Source organism: Kogia breviceps, chromosome 10, assembly GCF_026419965.1.
Source record: "Kogia breviceps isolate mKogBre1 chromosome 10, mKogBre1 haplotype 1, whole genome shotgun sequence".
NCBI classification, from domain to species: domain Eukaryota; kingdom Metazoa; phylum Chordata; class Mammalia; order Artiodactyla; family Physeteridae; genus Kogia; species Kogia breviceps.
The window spans coordinates 41,877,030-41,895,039 of record NC_081319.1 but is presented as its reverse complement, the minus strand read 5'-3'; the positions used below and the strand labels follow the sequence as shown (position 1 = coordinate 41,895,039).

Here is an 18,010-nt window from a genome sequence, read left to right as displayed (position 1 = left end):
GAAGGGGCAGAGGCCTGGGAGGCAGTGGAGGGTTAGCAATGAGAGGGTCAGGGGACACCCATCACTGAGTGGAGTGGGGACAAGAGGGCTTTGAGCAATTGCCACTACCCCACGAGGCTTTACCCCAAGTCTTTATAACTACCACTATTTAAGCTACCCTTTTCAATTAATATGAAAAGCAAGGCTCAGGGAGATACTAAAGTGCTTCTCCAGAGTCTCCTGGCATTTAGATACCTGTGTTTTAAACCTGTGCTTAATGTGTGCACTGAGTCCCCTCCTGAATAGAAAACTCAAACTCAGTATTTTCTCATGGCTCCTGCTCTAGCCCGTCTCCCGGCCGCTCCACACTCTGCCCCCAGCCCAGCACTCCCCACCCAACCCCCCCACTGGAAGTCTTACCCAATGTTTTACAGTTCCCAGAGGGTGTCATGCTTCTGGGTCCTTATTCACACCATACCTTCATCCACGAATGCTGATCCTGGATATTCTTGGAAGAAGCATTGAATCCTTTTCTTTTCTCAATCTTTTTCCCTACTCTCCTTCTCTCTTCCCTTCCCTCTCTCTATTTCTTCTTCATTTCTTTCTTTTCACAAAGAACAGTTTTTCTTATGATGTGCTCATTTAAAATACTGGAGAGGGACCTCCCCAGTGGCGCAGTGGATAAGGCTCCGCCTGGGTTCACTGCCTGGTCAGAGAACTAGATCCCACATGCATGCTGCAACTAAGAGTTCTCATGTCCCAACAAAGCAGCCGGCGAGCCACCACTAAGGAGCCCGCCTGCCACAATTAAGACCCGGCACAACCGAATAAATAAATAAATATTTTACAAAATAAAATAAAATAATAAATAAAATAAAATATTGGAGAGCTCTGAAAGAGTGCACGGAAGAAAACAAACCACCGGTGTGGTGCTTTGTACAGCATCCTTGGAGTTATGCTGAAACGACATTTCCCAGAATCCCCTGCCTGTAGCGGTCTGGTTAGCGTCTGCAAGAGATCATTAGCGAGCGATCTGCAAGAGTGAAGCAAGCTACAATGCTGCTCCAAAGGTGAAAACAGTGGTCAGTGTGCTGGCTCACAGGCTACTCTTGTGGGTGTAGGGCAGTGCCTGGACCCACAGCCAGTACAAGTCCCGCTGCTCCTGCATCCTGGGCCACCTATGTATCAATATGGTAAGAGTGCAGGTTCCCTTGTAGGTCATTCTCTGCATAGTTTGTCCTCATGTGGTCCAGTAGTCCTACAGTTATCTCTAGGTTGGCCTATAGAGACTTTCTCTAGAGCGATGACTCAGCATCGGATGCAAAGGCGACAGCCTGCACAGACTCACCTACCAGCTCCCACAATGGCATACAATCCAATTCTCAAACAAATCCCTTATTCCAGAGGTTCCCAAGGCTTCTCAGCTCTCCGTGCCTTTATTGCCTTCATACTTTTTTTTTCTCAGTGCCCTGGGCCAAAAGAAATACCAAACAATTCTACTCATTAAGTGGTTACATCCAAACAACTGAAGTTATGTTTGAAAATAAAATACATATAAATTGAAAAAAAAAATTTTTTTCTGGCTGCGCTGCACAGTTTGTGGGATCTTCCTTCCCCGACCAGGAACTGAACCTGGGCCCTCGGTAGTGAGAGCACAGCGTCCTAACCACTGGTCCGCCAGGGAATTCCCTGATTTTATATTTTTAAATAGTACCAGTGGGATATATAGAGCTGTTGGGCGTGGCCCAACTTCTCAAACCCTGGAATCCCAATGGACACTGCCACCCTCATTTCCTGTTCCTCATTGCTTATCTCAAACCACTGGAAACCCAGCTCTGCAAAGATATGACAACTTTGAAAGGCATGTACTACAATCTAACATGGAAACTGTAAACTATCTCAAAATAGTAGTTCCTGTGGTGTCCAAGAAATGTCAGGTATCAATTTATAGCCCTTGAAAATTGGAAATATTCCATAGCACTCTTGTGAATTCACTGAAGCCCCTGGGGTGTCTCAGTCCACAGTTTGGGAACCATGGCCTTATCTCATATGTCATTTCTCTGATGAAACCCTAAATGATACATTAAAAAATCTCATTAAACTTTTGGGTACCTACTCTTTCTGAGATGTGAAGTGATTTGCCTTAGTCACACACATGATTAAAGGCCTCAATAAGAGATGGAGTACTCTTATGCCAAGAGAAGAAAATACAGGACAAACCAAGAAAACACCAGTACCTCTAGGTTGGAAAGGAACCTTTAAACTACAATTTAAAGAGCATATACCAAAAGACAAAACTTGATGAGTTTCATTACACCAAGGTGAAGGATTTCCATTCAACAAAGGAAACTATACATAAAGTATTGATAATATACAGCTGAAACTATGATAAAAGCCATTTGCAATGTCTAAAGCATAAAGAAATTAAAATCCAGAATATACAAAGATCTTTTGCAAGTCAACAAGAAATGACAGCAAACCCAATACAAAATGATCAAAGATAAGAACAAGTAATTTCAAGAAGAATCTCAAAAGCCTACCAAGTATGTAAACAGATGTCCTAACTCATCAGTATTCAGAGAAATATAAAATGAAAACTCTGTCTTTACTTGTTAGACTAGCAAATATTAGAAAGCAGTATAACACCAAGTGGTTACAAGGAACCTGCATGCAGTTAGTGGAGATATAGACTGAACTCACTTACATTCCCGTTTTCAGGCCAACTCTGTATGAGACTATTGCAGCTTTATTTGTAAGAGCAGAGAGTTGGAAGAAATCTTGGTGTCCATCCTTGGGAGAGCAGACAAGTAAAACATGGAAGATATACTCTGTGCAGTACTGTGCAGCAGGGAAAAGATATGGATTGGATGGTCTACATAGCAACATGGATGGGCATGCAAACCAAGTGCCATGTTGAAGAATAAGGAACAGATACCATTTACCTAAATTAAAAATACTACACAAAACAATAAATATTTTGAACACATAAAAAGAAAATGAAATAGAATTACATTATGACCCAGCATTTTCACTTCTGGGTGTATACCCTAAAGAACTGAAAGCAGGGTCTTGAAGAGATATCTGTACATTGATGTTCACAGCAGCATTATTCACATTGGCTAAAACATGGAAGCAACTCAAGTGTCCACCAATGAATGAATGGATAAGCGAAATGCTGTATATCCATACAATGGAACACTATGGAGCTTTAAAAAGAAGGAATATCTGATAAATGCTACAACATGGATAAACCTTGAGAACATAAGTGAAAGGGCCAGTCACAAAACGACATATATTATATGATTCCACAAAAATGAGGACCTGGGAGGAGGAAGGAATGGGAAGTTATTGTTTAATGGGTAAGCAGTTTCAGTTTTACAAGATGAGAAGAGTTCTGGAGATGGATGGTAGTGATGGTTGCGAAACATGATGAATGTAGTTAATACCACTGAACTGTAACTTTATGGTTAAGATGGTACATTTTATGTGTATTTTACCACAATAAAAATGGGGGAACAAAAAAAGAAAATGATATTCATTAAAAACCTTAGAATGGGGACTTCCCTAGTGGCATGGTGGTTAAGAATCTGCCTGCCAATGCAGGGGACACAGATTCGAGCCCTGGTCCAGGAAGATCCCACATGCCACGGAGCAACTAAGCCCGTGCGCCACAACCACTGAAGCCCGCACGCTCTAGGGCCTGAGTGCTGCAACTACTGAACCCATCTGCAGCAACTACTGAAGCCCACGCGCCTACAGCCCGTGCTCCGCAACAAGAGAAGCCAGTACAATGAGAAGCCTGCACACTGCAATGAAGAGTAATCCCCGCTTGCTGCAACTAGAGAAAGCCCGTGCGGAGCAGCAAACACCCAACTCAGCCTGAAAAATAAATAAATAAATAAATAAATGTATGTTAAAAATTTTTTTTAAAAACCTTAGAATGGGATTTCTGCTTTTGGTCATTCAATTTTTCCCATTCATCTGTCAACAGACACTTAGGTTGTTTCAATACCTTGGTTATTGTGAGTAATGCTGCAATGAACATGGGAGAACATTTATCTCTTCGAGATAATGACTCTGTTTCATTTGGATATACTGCGTACCCAGAAGTGGGACTGCTGTGTCATACGGTAGCTCTATTTTTAATTTCTTGAGGAACCTCCATACTGTTCTCCACAGTGGCTGCACCAATTTACATTCCCACCAACAATGCACAAGGGGTTCCCTTTTCTCTACATCCTCACCAACACTTGTAATCTCTTGTCTTCTTGATAACAGGTGATATCTCACTGTAGTTCTGACTTGCATTTCCTGGATGATTAGTTATGTTGAGTACTTTTTCATGTTGTTGGAGAATTGTATGTCTTCTTTGAAAAAAATGTCTATTTAGGTCCTTCACCCATTTTTAAATTGGGTTGTTTTTTTCTGCTATTGAGTTGAATGAGTTTCTTGTATATTTTGGATATAAACCCATTATGGGATTTGTGGTTTGCAAATATTTTCTCCCATTCCATAGGCTGCCTTTTCATTTTACTGATAGTTTTTTTTTTTCTGTGCAGAAGTTGGAACCTCATGTGCCAAAAAGTAAGAAAGTGCTCAAAAAAGGATTGGAAAGCATAGCAAAAGGACATAGGATACAACTTGAAGGGACTCCCACAGATAAATCTGGGACAATTTGTGCATCAAAATAAAGACAATTTTAGACTGTATTCAACTGGATAAAAAAGGAATCCAGGAGGTCATGGTGATTTAAGTAAACAAATGAATAATATGTAAGTGGAAGAGAAAAGATTTACTTTACAGTAGAATGCCAACTAATAGTCACTAATTAATTAATACGTACAAAAGTCTTTATAGTGGGGAAACTTGGTAGACACCTTCTAAAACAAGTGATAAAGTTTAACGTCTTTAGTCATGAGGCAAGTTGGCACCATGTGCCTCCTGATACTGAGAAGAAAACAGCATCACTTCTGTGATTTTCCTGCCCTAGCTGAATAACCTGAATCTAATCATCAGGAAAACATCAGTAAACCCCAAACAAGGAACCACCTGCCAGGTTACTGAAGTGTTACAATAAAAGCTAATGAAGTCACAAAAGGCCTGAAGAATTGTTCCTGAATGAAGGAAACTAGAAAGCCATGGCAACTAAGTAAAACAAGTGGTTCCAGACCCTGGGACTATAAAGGACACCATTTGCAAAGTGGGCATCATTGGAAAGAGGGTTGTGAATTACATGGTCATATTGCGTCTGTGTTAGTTTCCTGTTTTGATTGTGTGGGAGTGCATCCTTGTCTAAATAAAACCATCCTGAAGTACTAATGGGTGATGAGGCATCCTATTTGCAACTTGCTCTCAAATGGTTCTGGAAAAAAAAAAAAGTATCTCTGTGCCTATTTGTCCATCTTTTGAGAGAGGGAGGAAAAAAAGATAATAAGGAATTTAGGGCAAATGTGGTAAAAAGCTGACAGTAGGGGAGTTTGGAGTGGGGTAGATGGAAATTCTTTGTGCTATGCATCCATCTTAGGGAAAGGATGAAAAGGAGAAAAGAGTAAGAACCACAATAACAAGGACGTGGGGTGTGAGCCCGTTCACACAGGGGCAGGGAGGGGAGGTGATGGGATGCAGGCAGTTGGGAAGGGCTGGAGGCGTCCTGAGTGACCAAGGAGGGGCCCTGGCAGGAGGAGTCCGATCTCTTATCTGATGGAGCTGGAGAAAAATCGCCCCACTTTTCTTCCTTTATTTCATTTAATCCTCAGAACAGCCCCATGGAGTATATACTACTCTTATCCTCATGTTATAGATAAAGAAACTGGAGGTTAAGAGAAACATCCATTCAACCAGCATTTACTGAGTGCTTGCTATGTGTCAAACTTTACTGAGGATACACAAAAAAAGATTAAGTGTGATTGGATATGCGTGTGTGTGTGCGCGCGCGCACGCGCATTTAGAAAACAACATTGGAAGGTAACACACTAAATCACTACTACGCTAAGAGAGGTTGCATTTGGGTAGTGGAATTACAGGTGCTTCCATTTTCTTCTTTGGGCTTTTTGCCTGTTTCCAGTTTTCTACAATGAACAAAGACTGCCTTTGTAACAAGTTTAAAGATAAGTATTATTTCAAAAATTGAACTAGAGGATGTTGTGAAATAGTCTTCATTATGATATTGCTGTGGATCCAATAGTACTTTCTGAGGCAGTGTTATTTTACCAAAGTAGTGGACAAAATAAATGTTTCTTAAGTCCATTAAACCTTCTTCTCTTCACACCGCAGAGAGGCCTGGCAGGTTTACAAGTGGAGAATTGACAACTACCTTGCTCCTGAAGCCTATATTTGTCCACGTTTCCTGTGTGGAAGCATAAACCCAGTGCAGCGTGACCTCTTCTTCCCCAGACAAAAATTTCCTGAACTTTCATGACACCAGCTTATTTGCATAAGGACAGCAGGAAAACACAGTAGGTCCCTGACTGAAGGAGAGGGTGACATGGTAAGAGCACAAAATTCTAGTGTCCATGAGAGGACAGCTCAATGGTGTCACTGTGATGTAAGGTGGGACACCCATTCACTTAGGGTGCTTTCTGACTGATGGAGTCCTTCTTCCCCTTTGCTGCCCTGGCACCATGGGCTCTGCGGCAGGTCCACCCGTCTCGCCTGGGCTCAGATGGCATCCCTGTACCTGTCCACTGCACTGACAGCTCTGTGAGAACAGACATCCCTCTTGCATCCATGTCTCCCAGGTCCCAAAGAGCTGGCTCTGAACAAAGCAGGGCCCTTAGTCACTGCTGCCAGACTGAATTGATTTGCACAAGCAATCACGGGGAAGTAGGCGGAGTAAATTAGGGTGAATTCCTGTGGTAGAATTCAGCGCAGGCACCAAAACCAATGCTTTGAAATAATTTATTGCCTAGGAAAAGTGTTCCCAACATACTGCTACTTAAAAACAACAGTAGAAGAGTAAATACAGCTGAAGTCCATCTTGCTCATGAACACAGATATGCATAGGAGAAAAAATAAATAAAAGAAAATACATCAAAGAATGTACAGTGGTTGTCTTTGGGTAGGGGAATTATGAATGCTTTTGATGGTTTTTATTCCCTTTGTGTTTTTAAGCTTTTCTAGAAAACAATTTTTGTTATTGGGAAAATTATTTTAAAAGAAATCTATGTCTGAGGGAAAAGGGAAGAAGACATAATGGACAGGAAGTCCTCTTGCACTTCAGGTGAGAGCTGAAGTGTTAAGGACCTTTAGGGTGAATAAGTTTCTTTGAGTTAAGGGCTCCTCAACTTCCTACATCGACAGAGTCCCCACCCTTCCTGGCAGCTGTTACCCTCCCAGCCTCAAACCCCATCAGCTTGCACACCAGGACCCTGTTCTGCTGATGTGTGCAAGGTGGCTGCCAGAACTCTGAGCCACACAACTAAAAGGTCTGGATGGAGAACGAGAGGAAGAAAATCAATCCGGTCTCCTTTTGCCTGTTAATAATTTCTGCAATAAAGCTGTCAGAATTTACTGCCACATCCCTCAACTTACAGAGAAGGGAGATTCTGAAAAATATTCAGAAAGAAGGGGATGCTAAATGGAAGTAATGACTTCCTACGCTCCCTGGTTATTTCAAGAAGTACAGCATTTTATACATTTCGTCTGTGTCCAGCCCACTGCGTGAATTGTTCAATTTTAGTGAATATAAAAATTCCATCCAAGGGCTTTCTTAGTTCCACTGCCAAAAGCAGTTCCCCAACCCTACTTCCCATTAGATGTCAAGTTCTTCCATCGTGAGTCCTAGGTTCCTCAGGGTTTCCAAGAGCCTAAACCCTGCAGTGGGAGTGGGGTGGGTGGGTGGGTGGAGGCAGCGGCCGGCTCCTGATTGGCTCTCAGCTCAGAGTGGAGTCCGTGGTGGAAATCACTATTTCCAAGTTCACTGGTGACGGGGCAAGGGTGGCAGATGCTCAGTGGTTTGGTTTACAAATGTTAATGTTCACAAATCTGAATTCCTGTTTGGGACTAAGCCCTTCTTGGTCATCCTTTGTCCCAGTCCTCTGGAATGTCCCGTTTCATTTATTCATCTCCCTTCTACCAAAGGGAAGTTCACAGAGCAAACTCAAGCCCCAGAGGTAATTTGGTCTGGAGCACCTGGAGCTCTCTCAACCCACGTGGCTGCCATTCCATCTGCATCAGGCATCATAATCTGGCCAGGACACCCAAGCTGCCTCCTCCCCAGCTGGCATGCCAGGCAGGTCACTCTTGTTGGGTCCTGCCTGAGTCAGAACCCAGCAGAGAGTTCATGCTCCCCGGTGGAGGGGGACATGGAGCTGACCCTCTCCAGCCTCTCCGTGGAGAGGAATGGGAGACATTTAGCCAGGCGAACAGCCACCAGCTGATGGAACAGCTGCCGTAGATACTTGCGGAACCTTTCCCCGACAAAGACGTAGATCACGGGGTTGATGCAACAGTGTGTGTAGGCGATCACCTCTGTCACTTGTATGGCCATGTCCAGCTGTCTGCTCTGCTCACACCCATGGATGAACAGGGAGTCTTGGAAAGCACACACGAACACACTCAGATTGTACGGAGTCCAAAAGAGAAAGAAGATGATCATGATGACAAAAATCAGACGCACAGCTTTGGACTTCTTCTCATTTGGTCGTCTGAGCAGAACCTTTATAATCCCCGTGTAGGAGACGACCATGACCAACAGAGGCAACACCAGCCCTAAGATGTTCAGTTTCAGAGCCTGGAACTGCTTCCACTTTCTGAGGCTTTCAGGAGGAAAATGAAGACTGCAGGTGTAGTGAGTGACTTCCCACTGGGTCTTGGAAAAGTACAAGCCCGGGACAGAAGCCAAGATGGCCAGGACCCAGGTGACAATGCTGGTGATGATACCAAAGGTGATGGTCCGCGCCCGCAGGGCAAACACAGCATGGACAATGGCCAGGTACCTGTCGATGGTCAGCAGGATGATGAAGAAGATCCCGCCGTACAAGCCCATGAAATAGAGCCCAGAGAGCAACTTGCACATGTGATCACCGAAAATCCAGTCATCCTTCAGCTTGTAGTCAATCCAGAAGGGCAGCGTGAAGAGGAAGATCAGGTCAGACATGGCCAGGTTGAGGAGGTAGATGCTGGTCATGCTTCTGAGCCTCTTGTATTGCATGAGGACCAGGACCACTAGGATGTTGCCTACCAGGCCAATGACAAATACCACTGAGTACAAGGGGGGCAGCAGCTGGGCCCCAATAGCCCTCTCCTTTACCTTCTGGCACGGGGTTGCGTCCCCATAGTCGTACTCTGTGATCATGCCATAGTCCTTTGGGGCGGTGGAAGTTTCCATCCTGGCTTCTGCCATGGGTCAAGCGAAATGGTTTCCGTGTTTACTTTGCTATTAAAGGCAGTGGGGTCTGGATAACAAAAACAAGGCAGTGATTATATGTCTGTAACCACTAGGCAACTGTTTACCGAGTGCCTACTGTGTACCATGCCCTGCTGAGCAAGGGAGACCCAGGTCCTCTCTGCCCTCATGCAACTGGTAATCTAACACATCAATAAACGAGGAGTATACACGTTACTCATTGCTTTGGCAATGAGCGTTGTGAAGGAAAAGTCCGGTGGATGGAGAGCGCAGACAAAGGGAGGCCTCACCACACTCTTCACGACCAATGCTTCCCCGGTGCTTCTGATGAACTGGGCCCTGGACTTAGTGTTAAACAACCTTTGAGGGGGTACCACTATCGTTCTCCATTTTAGAGGTGATGACACACAAACTGGGAGTAGTTAGGACACAAAGGTAGTGAGAACAAGAGCTGGAGCTCAAACACAGGTGTGTACCACTCTCAGGCCCATTCCTGAAACCATCTGGCTCTCCTGCCCCCAATCACAAGCATTGAGTCTGTACCATGGTGTCCCCAGAGGGATGCTAGGAAGGAAAATAGTCAAGACTGAGAGTCAAGAACTTACAAACGGATCTTTATGGCTTTTAGGGCTAAAAAGATTCTCAGCCAGGGGTGACACAGTGCCCTGGGGGCACATGAAAATGTGTATTTTTTTTTTTCTGGTCATCACAAAGACTGGGGGGACACTACTGTCATTTGGTAGGCAGGGCCAAGGATGTCCTGTAATGTCAAAATTACCCTATACCAAACACCAATAGTGCATCCATAGTGAAATCCTAGAAGGTCAACCCATCCCTCAGCAGATGAGGACAACTGAGGGCACCAGAGTGGGCCCAGCCTGGCCCATGTCACACGGTCTTCTGAGGTTACACAGGTAACATTGTAGACCCCCTGTGATAGCCGTGAGGAGGATTCAAGGAAAGCACAGGCTAGGAGGAGTGGGGTGACATGGTATGGAGAAGAGAGGGCTTTGCGGGAAGAACGGCTCAGAACAGCCTCAAGCCAGGAAGTGTCACACACAGTGACCAGACAGGCTGGAATTCTCCTAAAATAAGTTTTAGATATTTTTAACCAAGGTTGCCTCAAAACAAAACAAAACAAAAAACCACTAGATAGCTTGCCTTTGTAGAACTTTCCCAGACCCTGTTTTTAGCACTCCTTTCCAATCACTTATTGAAGACGCCTCCACAAAGGGAGCACAGGCTTTGGTGTAACCTACTGGCTCTGTGACCTCGGATAAGTTAACCAACCTCTCTGAGCCTCGGTTCCTCATCTGTAATGTGGGAAAGTAAGCCTTACCGTGCAGGGCTACTCTAAGGCAATGTCTGAGCCACCCCCTGGCAATTATGGTGCCCTCAGTAAATATTAGGGGACCTCCTTCCCTGCAGGGGTCCCGTTCTGAGGCCCAGCACCACCAGGAATGTCCCAAGCTTCAATTCTATTCTGGCCAATGTACCCCACTCCCTACCAGGTCTCTCTGTAGTTAATCTGGAAGATGAATCCTGCTTGAAAGTGATGGACACTGACAGTCCCTTCCATCTGTGCTACACTTTGAAATTTCCAAAATGTGGCCATCCATCTAAATTGATTTGACCTAAACACCAATCAGTAAAGTGAGTGGAACCTACATCATAATTCCCATCTTGAAGCTGGAGTCTCCAGTGCTCTTCCTTCTACAGTACTTAATGAAAGTTTCCTGCTCACAAAATTCACATTTCTGCAGTGGCAATCGGAGATTAAGGCATGTGGGGCTGGGGGAGGGGTTGCTGGGCACCCTGGCTGGGGGACTGTCATTTCCCATCACATCCATCCCTATGGCTCACTCCACCATCTCCGAACTTGCATATCCCGGTCAAGCCTCTTTCTGGAGAAACCTAAGCTGCCAGCCACTAAACAAGCTGTGTTGGCAATTTCTGGTTTTTGCTGCCACTGCCAGTGCTGACAGCTCTGCTTGACAGTCAGCACTTGTGGCTGGGCGGCCAGGTTTACAGTGTTAGCAGCAGGCAGCACGGTGAGCAAGGGATGCAAGGCTGAGCCCGTGAGCCCAGTTCCTGGGGAATTTTGGCCAAGGTGAAGGCAAACTGAGTCAGCACTGTCCGGTGCCATTTGAACGGAGAGTCACCTTCATACCACTCCCCACCTCCAACTCCATTCACCATTTCCCCAACTTGTCAGGCACCAGGCAACAGCTCCAGAGTACGTCGCTCCTAAAGGGAGATGGGCTGAGGTCAGGCCTTGGAGGAGAGACCAAAGGAGCATGTCGGTATGCCATGTGCCAGCCCTGCTGAAGTCTGCTACAAAAGTCCGCCCCAGGTCACTGCACTAGTGCTCAGCTGCAGCCCTGGAGCCTGGAACTTTCCAGTGCCAGCATCCTTTAACCTCGGAGTTGGGGAAGTCTCTGAACAGACAAAGGGCAGTCTGGGATGGTAGAAGACACCTTGACCTGGTGGCGTGCAGGAGGGGCCTTACACTAATTCATAAGAGCCAGCAGTGTGTACCTCTTCCCGGCTCTGCATTCAGCATGTTGGTAGCTTTGAAGTCAACCGGAATGGGAATATTTACACATGGAAATCAGGAAACACTAGATATCAGGGCACTTTTTCAGGAGAGTCAGCTATTAAACATGTACCAGCACATCAATGCCCTGCAGTCGGAATAGCCTAGAGCTGTCCTGTGAGCCAGCTAAAGGGGCACTGAGTGGCACACAGCCTGGGGGCAGGCTATGCAACCTTCTGGGAATTTCTAATTCTGAAAGTCTGGGACCCTTCAGATTTAGAGGAGGAAAGGTTGAAGTAAATACCTCCAAGTAGCCCCCATGTCCCTGTATTTTCAGAACCAAATTCTGACCTTCCTCTTTGTTAGAACAGAATGGATGCCTCCCAGGAGGTCACCTGCCTAGCTCCCTGCCTTCCCGTAGGTGAAATCCTACCTCCTCCAAAGACATCCCACAGTCCTGATTTTGAGGATCCTTGGGTCTAGTCTTCTTAAGAAATTGTCTCAGTATCAAATAGTCCTTGCAACTGCAAAGTTTTTCTAATTAATACTTGCCTTTTGCTACAATTTCTTCTTACCCAATGTTTGGGTTTTGTTTACGTGGGGAAATTTGGCAACTGTCAGTGTCTTGAATAGCTTTCCAGAGAAAGTGCCTCCTATCCCCTAATACTGGGCTGACTTTCTTAATTAGTCACCAACAACCAATCATACAAGAAAGCACCTTGTTTTTTAGCAAAACCAACCCCCCCCAAAAACAAAAAGAACAGCCTATTTTACATCTGAGCACCCAGTCTTATAAATCCTTCCATCCTCAGTATTGCTATACAATTCATTGCCTTACAGGTGCATGGGTGGGTTACTTAGACATTTGCCTGGCCTTCGAAGAATTCCTCACCTTTGAGGAGACAGCCAGGTAAACAAGACATCTCCTGCAATGGGAGAAGGACTACAGTCCAACCTGGCCACATGCAAACAACACTGCCCTCTCAACAGTGACTGATGAACAGAAAAGACAAGTGCCACTTACACTAGTTTCAGGGAATTGTGTCCACGAAGCGTTTGTTCCTGGAGCTTTTAGAATCTTTATGAATTCAAGGTCAATGTCCTGACTGAGTCAGAAGTTCTCAGCTTCCTGTGTGCTGATGGAGATAGAACTTGGGATCTCAGTCTTTCAGAACAACAAGAAGGGGACAACGTTCTTCTTTCTTGTACCATTGGGTGTCCATGAACGGCCACAACACGGACTGGTGGCCCGTTCCTGAAACGCCAAATGCACTCTGAGGTATTTGTCTGCTCACTCAGCTTCACTTCTCCTTTGGGCTCTCTGCCTTAAGGGGACTGGGTGGAGTTGAGCAGGGTGAGGTGGGTGGCAATGAGGTGTTCCCAGAACTTGGTGAAGCACACAGAAGGGTGGGAATGTGTATGGTGTGGGGGCAGGGCACAGAGTTCCTGCCCTCACTTAGTAGACTTTTTTTTTAAGGTTGCAAAAGGATTTAAATAGGAACCCTGGGTCCTGTTCCTCAAAACGATCTGGCTCATTCAGGCTGAGAGAGGCAGGAGGCCGCTTCTCTTTGGCACCCCTACGCGCCTGTGCCAGTGACTGCTCCCCAGTCTCTGCCCCACAAGCCCCACAGAGCGGTTTTACCATGAGGAGCCTCCAGCCTAGAGTGAATGCAGGTCTGCTGGTTGGGTTTCGGCTGTCCCTTTCTGATGCTGGGTTCCTGGTTTACGCAGTGGCCCAAGCTCTCTGCTTGAGATGTGGACGGATCACTGTGTCTTTTGAAGCCTTGGATACCACTCCATCAAAGAAGAACACTGAATACTTACGCTCAGAGGAGGATGCACGAGGTCAGCTTGTACATGAAAAGTGTCACAGAGTGCCTGGCACCAGGAAAAATGGCTGATGGATGAGGCTTATTAGGATTCTCCCCACAGTTACCAATTCCTGCTGCCACTGTGCTTGTGCCCCTCTGGGTTTCCATTTCCTTCTCTGTAAAATGGGCATGCTTGAACCTTCCCCATAGGATTGCTGCAAAAGTGCCCATTGCAGAAATCACAAATGTGAATGTGCTTTGAAAATGTCACTTGTCCCTCAAGGCTCAGTTCCCTCCTTTGCTCCTTTGTAAAATGAAGACTTCAGACGAGGTGACAGTGGGCCCTTCGGTACAATATTCCGTGAGTCTTCTGGGGTTGGGTCTTCCTTCTTCGGCAGCTCATCTTCGAGAAATGGAGGAAGCAGGAGGCAGAAAGTAACTAGACTGACAGACAGCTATGGGTGAGCCTGGAACCTGCCGCCTGATGCAAAAACCAGGGCGCGAGGGGAGCGCCAGTGATGGGCCTCACATATCAGAGAGTCCTGCATTCAGATCCCAGGTCCACCTTTCACTGACTTTGGGCGTGTAATTTATTTATTCTCGAGTGTCTCTTTCCTCTTCTGTAATACAAAGCTAATAATACTTACTTCATAGAGAGGATTAAATGAAGACACACACACACACACACACACACACACACACACATATCTGAATGCATGATTCGGTATGCTGCTGAAGACATTAAAAATGCCTGTCTTACTTTAGAATCTCTCAGGTTCAAACCCTGATGCAGATTCCAGTAATATGTCTGCAGGGGATCCCAGGAAACACTTCAGGGAAGGGAAAAGTGGGATGGGGAAGGGAAGGAGCTGATGAAGAGGGTGTTAGAGAGCCAGTGCCGCTGTGAGCCAGGAGCTTGGTCCTACTAGGGAACTTAGGACACCCCTCAGAGTCATCCCAACTTTGGGGCGGCCAGAGGGGTGAGGAAACTGAGCATGTGTCCATCAAATCTCTACCCACTCACCGCTGGTTGAGGGCTGCTTCTTGGGGTATTCTGACTTCCAGTCTGCCTGCACGTTGGTCAAGCTTGCTCCACAAGCAGGGAGCCTCGTATTTTCAGGAAACAGCCTACAATGTGTAGAGGCGCATGTTGAGATGTGTGGCCAGGGACCCTGAATAGGGCCCAGGAAATTCTGATGCGTAGCAGCTAGTGTCAGCACAGCTAAACACCCAGCCCCTGCCCCACTACAGGACTCTGCTGAATTGATCATCTCTCAGCCCTACCCCCAATGGTAGTCAATGGGAGGTCTGCATCTGCCTATTTGTAGTACTTTGCTGCCAGACGAGTTTCCAGACAACACAGGTTTGCGAGGCCCGCCTCTTCCTTGGTCAAGTCTAAGGAAAGAGACATGGTCAGTCCTTGACTGGCCTTTCAGCTCTGTGCTAGGCTTCTGTAGGACCCATGCCACAGAGAGGACATGCGGGCAAATGTACTTGTTCATTTAACAAATACTGATTGAGTTCCCATGATGTGCCAGGCACTGTGTTAGGTGCTACAGATATAGTGGTGACCAAGAGAGGCACATGCCATTCTTCGAGATATCACAGACAATTAAGTAAGTCACTACAGTAAGACCTGGGAAGTACCCAGGGCCAAGGAAGGGTGCACCTGGGTGGTGGGAGGGGGTGAGGGAGCCCTCCAGAGCAGAGGTTCTCAAGGTGAGGACCCTGGACCAAGAGCATCAACACCTCTGAGAACCTGCTAGTGATGCAAATTCTGCGCTCCCATCCTGGACCCACTGAATCAGAAATTCTGTGTTTTAACACGCCCTCCACATAAATGTTTGGGAACCATGGATCTGGATTTCTGCCAGGCCTGTGGCTCAAAGTTTTATATGATCTCTCTCTAGGAGAGCTTGGCTGGACCTGATGTGACCTGGGAAGACTTCTTTTACTTTCAGCTAGAGGCCAAAACAAGAGGCTGCTCAGTGGCCCATTCTGTTTCCTCTTCCTGACACCCACACCCAGGGCACCTATGGCCTTTCGAGGGTGAGAGGCAAACTTCTTAATGCAAACATACACAAACACAGAGACTGGTTCAAGATGGTGGAGTAGAAGGACATGCTCTCACTCCCTCTTTCGAGAGCACCAGAATCACAACTAACTGCTGAGCAAGCATTGACAGGAAGACACTGGAACTCACCAAAACAGACACCCCACATGCAAAGACAAAGGAGAAGCTGCAATGAGATGGTAGGAGGGGTGCTATTACAATAAAAGCAAATCCCATAACTGCTGGGTGGGTGACCCACAAACTGGAGAACACTTATACCGCAGAAGTCCACCCACTGGAATGAAGGTTCTGAGCCACACGTCAGGCTCCCCAACCTGGGGGTCTGGCAACGGGAAGAGGAATTCCTAGAGAATCAGACTTTGAGGGCTAACAGGATTTGATTGCAGGACTTCAGCAGGACTTGGGGAAACAGAGACTGCACTCTTGGAGGGCACACACAAAGTAGTGTGCACATCGGGACCCAGGGGAAGGAGCAGTGACCCCAGGGGAGTCTGAACCAGACCTATCTGCTAGTGTTGGAGGGTCTCCTGCAGAGGCGGGGGGCAGCTGTGGCTCAACAAGGGACAAGGACACTGGCAGCAGAAGTTCTGGGAAGTACTCCTTGGCATGAGCCCTCCCAGAGTCTGCCATTAGCCCCACCAAAGAGCCCAGGTAGGCTCCAGTGCTGTGTCACCTCAGGCCAAACAACCAACAGGGAAGGAACCCAGCCCCATCCAACAGCAGACAAGCAGATTAAAGTTTTACTGAGCTCTGCCCACCAGAGCAACAGCCAGCTCTACCCACCACCAGTCCCTCCCATCAGAAAACTTCCACAAACCTCTTAGATAGCCTCATCCATGAGAGGGCAAACAGCAGAAACAAGAAGAATTACAATCCTGTAGCCTGTGGAACAATAACCACATTCACAGAAAAACAGACAAGATGAAAAGGCAGAGGGCTATGTACCAGATGAAGGAACAAGATAAAACCCCAGAAAAACAACTAAAGGAAGTGGAGATGGGCAACTTTCCAGAAAAAGAATTCAGAATAATGATAGTGAACATGATACAGGACCTTGGAAAAAGAATGGAGGCAAAGATTGAGAAGATGCAAGACGTGTTTAACAAAGACCTAGAAGAATTAAAGAACAAACAAACAGAGATGAACAATACAATAACTGAAAAGAAAACTACACTAGAAGGACTCCATAGCAGAATAACCGAGGCAGAAGAACAGATAAGTGACCTGGAAGACAGAATGGTGGAATTCATTGCTGCAGAACAGAATAAAGAAAAAAGAATGAAAAGAAATGAAGACAGCCTAAGGGACCTCTGGGATAACATTAAACGCAACAACATTCGCATTATAGGGGTCCCAGAAGGAGAAGAGAGAAAGGACCCGAGAAAATATTTGAAGAGATTATAGTCGAAAACTTCCCTAACATGGGAAAGGAAACAGCCACCCAAGTCCAGGAAGCTCAGAGAGTCGCATACAGGATAAATCCAAGGAGAAACACGCCGAGTCACATAGTAATCAAACTGGCAAAAATTAAAGACAAAGAAAAATTATTGAAAGCAGCAAGGGAAAAGAGACAAATAACATACAAGGGAACTCCCATAAGGTTAACAGCTGATTTCTCAGCAGAAACTCTGCAAGCCAGAAGGGAGTGGCATGATATACTTAAAGTGATGAAAAAGAAGAACCTACAACCAAGATTACTCTATCTGGCAAGGATCTCATTCAGATTCTATGGTGAAATCAAAAGCTTTACAGACAAGCAAAAGCTAAGAGAATTCAGCACCACCAAACCAGCTCTACAACAAAGGCTAAAGGAACTTCTCTCAGTGGGAAACACAAGAGAAGAAAAGGAGCTACAAAAACAAACCCAAATCAATTAAGAAAATGGTAATAGGAACATACATATCAATAATTACCTTAAACGTGAATGGATTAAATGCTCCAACCAAAAAGACACAGGCTTGCTGAATGGATACAAAAACAAGACCCATATATACGCTGTCTACAAGAGACCCACTTCAGACCTACGGACACATACAGACTGAAAGTGAGGGGATGGAAAAAGATATTCCATGCAAATGAAAATCAGAAGAAAGCTGGAGTAGCAATACTCATATCAGGTAAAATAGACTTTCAAATAAAGAATGTTACAAGAGACAAGGAAGGACACTACGTAATGATCAAGGGATCAATCCAAGAAAAAGATATAACAATTATAAATATACATGCACCCAACATAGGAGCACTTCAATACATAAGGCAACTGC

The 18,010-nt window shown here is 45.7% G+C and overlaps 1 protein-coding gene across 3 annotated transcripts in view; it reads right to left on the bottom strand.

Annotated features, from left to right (window-relative positions):
* Positions 1 to 6,863: 6,863 nt before the first annotated feature.
* Positions 6,864 to 18,010, bottom strand: part of CCR1 (C-C motif chemokine receptor 1) — a 174,139-nt gene continuing 162,992 nt past the window's right edge. For 2 of the 3 annotated variants that reach the window (XM_067044507.1, XM_067044509.1), the window contains one exon: positions 6,870 to 9,374. In XM_067044507.1, coding sequence (XP_066900608.1) covers positions 8,240 to 9,322 — 1,083 coding nt within the window. In that variant the 5' untranslated portion in view covers positions 9,323 to 9,374 and the 3' untranslated portion in view covers positions 6,870 to 8,239. Of the gene's footprint in view, positions 9,375 to 12,885; positions 13,185 to 18,010 lie in introns of those variants that run through there. The other variant, XM_067044506.1, reaches the window with a different exon arrangement.